Below are 8,857 nucleotides of genomic sequence, written 5' to 3'. Positions count from 1 at the left end.
GCAGAAGGCGGCTCGCGGCGGCGGCGGGCGCGGGCTGATGGCGTCACAAAGGCGCCGGCCGCCGGCGCTCGCGGCGCGTTCCGAGGCCGAGCGCGCGGACCCTGGCGGCGGGCCGAGCAGCCCAGCGCGATTCGGCGGCGCCTTCGCGCCTCGGCTGCGTGCGGGTCGCCGCAGCTCCGGGCGTTCGGCGGCGCGGCTAGCCAGCGTCCGTGTTGCCGGCAGAGACGGAAGACCGTCTCGGGGGTCTCGAGTCTTGAAGCCCACTCCCGAGAGCTCCGTCCGACGGGGCGCTCCCCGCGGGAGACACGGCGGCGAGCCCTTAACGAGGAGCCGCCTCTGCGCGGTGCAGACCCAGAAGGACGCGGTCCTTGGGGTTTTGGCGGGATGCTGGGGACAGCCCCACTGAGGGGTCGCCCTGCTGGGGGCCAGGTCTGAGCCTCTGCTGCCCTCGAGGCAGCGCCTTCCAGCGTCCCCAGTGTCCAGGTCACGGGGCAGGTCAAGGGCGGGGACAAGTCCTGGGGCGCGGGGGAGGGGCAGGGCAGGACCCAGTGCGGAGTCTGGTAGGGTCCGGGTCAGCTCCCGGTGCAGGGATGGCAGGGACAGGGTCAGCGTCAGGTCTTCGCAGGGATGGCAGAAACAGGGTCAGGGTCAGGTCTCTGTACAGGGGATGGCAGGGACAGGGCCAGGTCTCGGTGAAGGGGTGACAGCGTCAATATCAGGGTCAGGTCTTGGTGCAGGGGGTGGCGGGGACAGGGTCAGCATCCAGTCCGTGCAGGAAATGGCAGGGTCAGCGTCAGGTCTCAGTGCAGGGGATGGCAGGGGCAGAGGCAGGTACAAGGACAGATGCAGGGGATGATGGGTCCCGACGTGGATGTAGGGATTTAGAGTGTGTGGTTGTGAGTCTGTTCCCAGGCCTGGACAACGTTCAGGGGACCCTGACGTTGTTGTTCCCCGCCAGTTACAGAAACGGACGAAGTCTTAGTTGTGCAATAACCCCGTCCACCTGATCCCACAGGCTGCACCCTACTTTGCAAACTCGGCGGGCATGTGGGGTCAAGGGAATGGACGAGGTGGCCTCTTCCAGTTCGTGGTGGGCGTCTCAGTTGCTGCGCCAGCTGGCTGGACTGCCCTCCCTATCCAGGGCAGACGCTGAGCCCGCTGTCAGAAAGCTTCGGGCCTCGCTAGTGTCGCTCAGAGCCCAGCGAGGGAGCGTAGCCACCCGCCGTGTGCGGACGGTCCCTCGAAAGCACCGCCCCCGAGCGCAGCGTCCCTTGCCAAGCAGGACAGGTCCAGTTCGACTTCCATAACTTGACACTTACACTCGGGTCTCCCTGTCCTTCCACTTTGCAGTTAACGACTTTAAAAAATCCGGTTAAGCCGGGACAGCGCACTCGGGATCTCGCCCACTGCAACCCTCGTCCGCGAAACCGAGAACGCCGCTGCCACGCTGCGAGGTTTGAGCCTCGCTGCGCTCCGTTTTCGGCCCCGCGTGGTCGCGTTCCCGCGCTTTCGGCCTGAGGGGTCAGAGGGCGCGGCACGGCGCAGGCGCACGGAGCCGAGGCGGCGGCGGCGGCGGCCATGGGCGAGGCAGGCGGCGCTGAGGAGGCCTGTCGGGTCAGTGAGGAGGCCCGGGCTGCCGCCACTGTCCTAACCGCGCTGGGCGGCGGCCCATTTGGGCTTGCGCGGTGCTCCCCGGCTGCCCGGGGCCTGGTCGGTGGCGGGGTGGCCCCGCGGGTGGAGCGGGGGTCTGGCAGGGCCGCTGAGCGCTGGGGGCAGGGCCGCTGAGCGCTGGGGCCAGGGCCGGGGCCGCGACGGCCGGACGTGTGCAGGGAGCCCGGCCCTCGGGCCCAGGTCCCCGCGTCATGGCCTCCGCTGCCGGGAAGGAAGGTGGGGGAGCCCCGGGCGTGGGCCTGGTCGCGGCCCGTTCGCAGCGCTCGCTGGAGCAGGGCGCCCGGCCCCCCCGTGCCTGTTGGCGGCCCGACCCCCGGAGGGCGGAGGACGCTGCGGGCCGGACGGGCGCCGGGTGGAGGCGGCAGCTTTGGCTTCGTGCGGGGAGCTGGGCGCGGGGCGGCCGGCGTCGTCTCGGCCGTCGGGGGAAGCCCCGTGCAGGTGAAGGGCCGCAGCCGGCTTCCCCTCGGGCGTGCGGAGCGGGGGGCGCGGGGCCGGGCCGTGGGGACACCTGCCTGTCTTCCAGCGCGTGGGGGTCCGAGAGGAGTTCGTTAAAGTCCGCAAGAAGGACCTGGAACGGCTGACGACGGAAGTGATGCAGATCCGGGACTTCCTGCCCCGAATTCTAAACGGGGAGGTGCTGGAAAGCTTCCAGAGGCTGAAGATCGCGGAGAAAAGTGAGTCTCCTCAGCTGCGGCGGCCACGGAGGTGGCGCAGGCCGCCCCGGGACGGCTGCGGGCGCGGGGGCCGCGAGCGCTGGTCTGGGACGGGGAGAGGCGCCCGCAGCCGGGTCCCTGCCCTTCGGCGTCTCCTCCCGGCCGTGTGGACGCGGCGGTCTCCCCGCGGCAGCTGCGCTCCAGAGCTCAGAGCCGGTGCGGACGGAGGTCGCGCCTCCTGAGGCCGCGCGAGGTGTTAAATGCCTCCGTGGCCGGCGTGTGTTCACTTGCTTGGTGGCGAGTGGACAGGTCAGTCGTTTTGGGGTAAGACTTATTTACTTTAGGGAGAGCGCAGCGCGGGGGACGCAGAGAGTCCCAGGCTGACTCTGCTGGGCCTGAAGCCTCACGTGGGCTCAGTCCCCCAACCCGGAGGTCACCTGAGCCAAGTCGAGAGCTGCAGGTGGTGACGGCCCCACCCAGGGGCCCCGCCGCCCGCCAGGTCCGCTTCTAGGACTGACAAGTGCAGAAGTGCCGGGCCTTGTCCACTCGGAGTCCGAGATCTGGCCGGCGCGTCTGGAGCCCACTGCAGCGCTCTTCGATTCTGGGACCGAGTCTGCGCCCGCCTGACCGCGGCTCAGTGGCGGTGAGTCAGTGTGTGGCGCTTCAGGCTGCTCCGGCCCCCTGCACTGGAGGACGCCCCGGCCTGGCCTGCTCTCCAGACGTGTTTCTGGGGGTCGGAGTGTGTGTCCAGCGCTGGCGTGCACAGGGAGCGGCTGGGACCCAACAGCACACAGTTCTGTTCGTGCAGATGCTCCTGGTCAGGACGGCAGCTGGGCACGGTTAGAAGGGCACGTCCCTGTCCTGTCCTTCTCTCTGGAGCCCCCAGATCCACCCTGAGCTACGCTGTGGCGTGCTCTGGGCGGGGGACTCCTGCACACGGCCTGCCTCTGACCTCCTTGCTGGCCGCCAGCAGGGCTCGCAAGTGGACGGCCTTGTGGAGGGAGAGAGAGGTTGGGTGCTTCCTCCTGCTCTCTCCATGGCCGTGACTCCCGCCCCAGGACCTCCTTGACAGCCTCCGCTCTCGCTGGGCTCTGGTAACAGCTGTTCTCCGCGTCCTCCCCCTGGAGGGCTGTTGCTAGCCTCCGGGGGCCTCACCAGCCCCTGCGCTGCTCTCCGTAAGCGGTCCTGCCCGCAGATGTCAACATCTGCGGTTTTTCTGCCACGGAGACCGTGCGGGACATGCTGTAGGTTGCCGGTCACGTCGCCGTTCCCGGTCCCCGGCTTCTCAGTCCCTGGTTTTGAGCTCACGCTCAGCCCTGACCTTCTGAGAGCAGCTAGTCACCCATGTGCACTGACAGCAGGGCACGTTGGCGTGCCGAGTGCTTGTGCTGCTTTGCAAGTTAGCGAGCCGGCATTCTGGAAACTGCCCCGGGGTCTCCTGGGCTGCTTAGCGCGAGTCCGTCTGGAGTCAGCCTTCAGACACCACGAGATCAAAACTGTGCGTACGAGAGCGAGGGCCACGAACAGGTCCGTGCTGACGGGGTCCGTTAGACTTCAGGAGCTCTTTCCTGTGGTCCCCAGGCCCTGTCGTCCTCTCTCCCGCCCTCTGGCCCTTTTGTCATGGTTTGCGTGGCGGATGCGTCCCCTGCAGCAGCCTTTTGGCCAGTGCAGCCGCCGGAGGTTCAGGCTTAGGGCGCTTCCCTCAACCCACGGCTTTTCCGTGGGCGGTTTCAGGCACTCGGTTTTCGTTCCCATCTTGGTGCCGGGGCTCCCAGGTTTATCTCTGGCCCTAGGTTTGGCCCAAACCGCCAGGCTTAGTTAGGGCCCCGTGCCCCGTGCCTACGCGGCATTTCTTCTCGCTGGTCTCACCGTTGTTTCCAGTTCTCAGCGTTTGTCCTGCACTGATCGGCCTGCCGCCGTCAGGAAGCACCCCGGGTCCGGCCAGGTTAGGTTTGTTGGTCCCTTCCCGCGAGGGAGACACACCGTGAGGAACTTGGGCATCTTGCCAGCGAGAGGCTAGAGTTGTGGGTTTTGGGAAAGGGTGGAGTTTAGGCGAAGCGCACATTAAACCGCATTGATCTGCTGGGCTGCAGGCAAAGTAGGGCTGTGCGTGGGGCCATCACCGTGTCCTACTGCAGTGGACCCAGGCCTCGTTTCTTTGAAAACTGCAACGTTTAGATCAACGTGGAAAATTGTGTCTGGACGTCCCTTGTTTGAAGTCCCGCAGCTAGCCAGAAAGCGGGGCTGCTGCCCTTTGTCCCGGTGACTTTGACCCCGCAGGGGACCGAGGGAGGTTTCCTTCTTACCGGTGTCATTCCAAACAGCAAAGTTTCTGGCAGTCTGGGATTTGACGGAAGGAGCTTTTTGTGCGTAAGAAGTCAGCAGTCCCCGATGGGGTCGCTGTGACGCTTTACTGCCAAGCTGTGTCCTGGGGAGAAACGTCGTTCCCGGTAACTTGGCAGCTGGATTTACCCCTGGGCTGGCCCAGCCCCACAACCTGCAGGACAGGTTCCCCGGTCTTACGTCTGACTCTTGCTGTCCCTCCCCTCCCTCTGGGCTCCCGGGGCAGAAGCTTCCACCTAGAGCCCTAGGATCCCCCTCATCGCCCACCCCTCCTCACTATTCACTCCCCTTCCGCCCCTGCCCCCAGCCTCTCTTCCCATAAGTCCTTACGCGTCCCCTCCTGGCTGGATCCTGAATTCCCGAGTCCGCTGCTGCCGCCGCCACCGAGCCCAGGCCCCCATCATGTCCCTGAATCCCTGCCTCCTGTTTGTCCACTCACCGTCACTTTCTAGTTTGTGCCGTACCCTGTCGCCCGTGGGGCTTTTTGTAGCTGAGTTTGGTGACGTCATTCCCTGCCTGTGTCTTCAGTGGCTTCTCCTGGCTTTTAGGATAAAGACCAAAACATCAGGTCCCCTGAGAGCGCTGCCGCCCAGGAACCTGGACCAGACGGTAGGCGGCTCGGAGCACCGTGTTGCCGGACCGAACCTCAGTGCGCACTCGCGCTTGCCTGACTGCCTAGACAGGCTCGGTCTTCCCGTCGGTCCGCCGGGCGTTCCTATGGCTTACGGTGCTGTCCTCCTGATAGCGTCATTTTACTGTCCTCCTGGGCGACAGGCACTGGGGGGCGGGGCCCCGCGTTGGCCTCCCACTGCGTTCTCTGTGCCTGGGTATTTGGTCCCGAGGGGCTTCCCCTTTCCCTGCGCGTTGTTCCTTCCGAATTGCTCGGTTCCCGTGAGGCCGGTGTGCTGTGGGCACCTGGGTGTTGAGCGTGAAGGGGCGTCCCAGCGGACAGAGTGGGCTTGGGGCCTGCTTTGTGCCGGAGGCTTTACCGTGGACTGTGAACCTGAGCCTTCCAGGGCCTGGGGCCCGGCCTAGAGGATGTCCTCCTGGAGCATCTTCCACCGTTTCGGCTGAATTTTTGCTGCTCGGGTGACGTGAAGGAAAAGAAAGATCCCGTCCTTTTCCTTTTTGTAAGGACTAGCTTCGGCGACCCTTCCCTGGGCCTTCTGAGACCAATCACGGGCGCCGTGGCCTTGAGAATGGCTCCCCAGGGGCCCCCCGGGGACCACAAGGTGGCAGCGGGAGCGGCCGGACACTCCAGCCCTCGGCCCTAGCAGGGCTCTTGGCTTGCACCGGGGTCGGAGCTGCCTTCGCTCCTACAGTCGCCGTCCGCTCGTCAGCTAGGAGGTGGCGCGGGGAGGAATGAAGGCGGGCAGGGAGCGAGGACAGGGCAGCTCTGCCCGCCTGGAGGGGAAGCTTCCTTCGAGCGGGTGTGGTTGCTTCGCTCGCTCAGGCCCCGCGGGCTCCCGTCCGTCAAACGAGTGTCAAGCCGTGGGCGGGACTTAATCCCGGCGCCCGCGTCGTAAGTCCCCGTAGGCAGCGGGCGGACGGTGGTGAGCCTTGGAGTCGTGCTGCGTTAGGGGCAGGTGCCCGGCTCCTGAGGTCTTCTGGGGATAGAGGAGCGTTGCGGAGCGAGGCGTGCTCTGTCGGGGTAGGAGGAGGGCGTTCTGGGCTGGGGTCTCGGCGTGTGTGCACGTCCCAGGCGGGAGACGGCGGGCTTGGCTGCCGGCCCGTAAGCTCTTCTTCGGCTTGATGCGCGGAGCAAGGATTGAGGTTCGGGGAGCCAGGGAAGCCAACGTCAGTGGTTTGTGGAAGACGAGCTAATCGCAGTTTATCGTTTCTGACTTGTGACAGAGGCAGGCGGAAGTTACCCGCGGGCCTGACGCTGAGGTAGGGGCTGGACTCCGTTCTCGGCCGACGGCTTCTCGTACCCGCGCGCAGGAAACGCGGAGACTCGGGGGAAGGCGCGGGAGAATTGAGGACAGGTGCTCACCAAGGGAGGCCCGGAGTCCCCCGAGCGCGGGGTTATGGCTGTGCGGACGGCGGGGACGGGCCCACGAAGAAGTGATTAGCCTCGGTGCGAAGCGAGGCCGGGGCTCCGCGGGGAAATTCGGAGCGGCCTGTGCACTGCTCGGCGGACGCTCGGCTGTGTCCCTGCCTGTGAGATGGGCACGGGGCGTTTACCTCAGGAGGTGGTGACACTTAAACCGAGACTCTCTGTCGGAAGCGTGTGGCGTGGCGTGCGGCTCAGGGGGGCCCTCAGGGAGGGGGACCCCCTCAGGCCGAGGGGCCCCTGAGCACTTGCTGGACGGGGTGAAGAAAGTGCCCAGAGCCAGCAGCGCCGTCCGGCTCAGACCGCGCCGCTCCGGGAGGTCGGGACAGGGTTAGAGACGGTTAGGAGTGCGACCGACCTCGTTTGAATTCTTGTTCTTTCTTATCTGCGTGAAATGGGGGGACCTGTGGGTCCTCAAGCCGCCGTAAGATGACCTCGGCAAAGCGGAGACTTGGAAGTACCCAGCAGAAGGTAGCTCCGTCCCTGGTCTCTCACCGCCTCACGTCGGTGCGTCTAGCAATGACGGAGCTGTTGCTGTGTCAGTGTGTGTCAGAAGTTGTATTTTGATTACTACTTATTTATTTTACTTATTTTTCATTTCATTTTATTTTACTTTATTTTTATTTTAAAGATTTTTACTTATTTATTTGTCAGAGAGAGTGAGTACGTGCAGACAGAGCGGCAGGCAGAGGCAGAGGGAGGAGCAGGCTCGCTGACGAGCAAGGAGCCCGATGTGGGACTCGATCCCAGGACGCTGGGATCACGACCTGAGCCGAAGGCAGCTGCTTAACCAACTGAGCCACCCAGGCGTCCCTTTATTGTTTTATTTTTATAACATATAATGTATTATTGCTTCAGGGTGCAGGTCTGTGAGTCATCAGTCTCACACACTTCCCAGCCCTCACCATAGCACATGCCCTCCCCAGTGTCCATCATCCCGCCACCCCGTCCCCCTACCCACCAGCCCCCAGCAACCCTCAGTTCGTTTCCCGAGATTAAGAGTCTCTCAGGGTTTGTCAGGTGCCTGGGTGGCGCAGTTGGTTAAGCAGCTGCCTTCGGTTCAGGTCCTAATCCTGGAGTCCTGGAATCGAGCCCCACATCGGGCTCCCGGCTCGGCGGGGAGTCTGCTTCTCCCACTGACGTCTCTCCTCTCATGCTCTCTTTCTCAAATAAATAATAAAATCTTTAAAAAAAAAAAAAAAGAGTCTCTTAGGGTCTGTTTCCCTCTTTAGTTTCATCTTGTTTCATATTTTCCCTCCCTTCCCTTATGATCCTCTGTCTTGTTTCTCAACATTCTCATATCAGGGAGATCATGTGATAATTGTCTTTCTCCGATTGACTTACTTTGCTCAGCATGATACCCTCTCCATCCACGTCGTTGCAAATGGCAAGATTTCGTTTCTTTTGATGGCTGCATAGTATTCCATTGTATATATACACCACATCTCCTCTATCCATTCGTCCGTGGATGGACATCTTTCCATGGACTCTTTCCATAGTTTGTCTTGTGGACGTTGCTGCTATGAACATTGGGGTGCACGTGCCCCTTCGTGTCACTACGTTTGTATCTTTGGGGTAAATACCCAGTAGTGCGATGGCTGGCTATTGGGGAAAAATGTGTGCTTTAAACCAGAGTCTTATTTTTTAAAGACTTTCTTATTTTATTTTTTCAGTTTAAAGAGAACTTATCGACATATTTTTTACTTACAAGTTGACATGTTGTTTATTTTTTCCCCTTTTCTTAAGTTTTTTTAAAATTTTTAAATCTTTAAATTAACATATAATGTATTATTTGCTCCAGGGGTACAGGTCAGTGAGTCGCCAGGTTTACACACTTCACAGCACTCACCATAGCACATACCTTCCCCAATATCCATAACCCCACCACCCTCTCCCTCCCCCCTCCCCCCAGCAACCCTCAGTTTGTTTTGTGAGATTAAGAGTCTCTTATGGTTTGTCTCCCTCCTGATCCCATCTTGTTTCGTTTATTCTTTTCCTACCCCCCTAACCCCCCATGTTGCATCTCCACTTCTTCATATCAGGCAATGTCCACAATAGCCAAACTATGGAAAGAACCTAGGTGTCCATCAACAGATGAGTAGATAAAGAAGATGTGGTATATATATACAATGGAATA

At 61.9% G+C, this 8,857-nt stretch overlaps 1 protein-coding gene across 2 annotated transcripts in view; it reads left to right on the top strand.

The window, feature by feature from the left end:
* Positions 1–1,574: 1,574 nt before the first annotated feature.
* Positions 1,575–8,857, top strand: part of LOC111155746 (heat shock transcription factor 2 binding protein) — a 101,794-nt gene continuing 94,511 nt past the window's right edge. For both annotated transcript variants that reach the window (XM_022516126.1, XM_022516125.1), the window contains exons 1-2: positions 1,575–1,614; positions 2,195–2,345. In XM_022516126.1, the coding sequence (XP_022371834.1) occupies positions 1,579–1,614; positions 2,195–2,345 (187 nt within the window). In that variant the 5' untranslated portion in view covers positions 1,575–1,578. The remainder of the gene's footprint in view (positions 1,615–2,194; positions 2,346–8,857) is intronic.

This window comes from Enhydra lutris, unplaced genomic scaffold, assembly GCF_002288905.1.
Source record: "Enhydra lutris kenyoni isolate GAN:26980312 unplaced genomic scaffold, ASM228890v2 scaffoldscaffold43, whole genome shotgun sequence".
In the NCBI taxonomy this organism is placed as follows: domain Eukaryota; kingdom Metazoa; phylum Chordata; class Mammalia; order Carnivora; family Mustelidae; genus Enhydra; species Enhydra lutris.
This window is presented reverse-complemented; position numbering and strand designations above follow the sequence as displayed.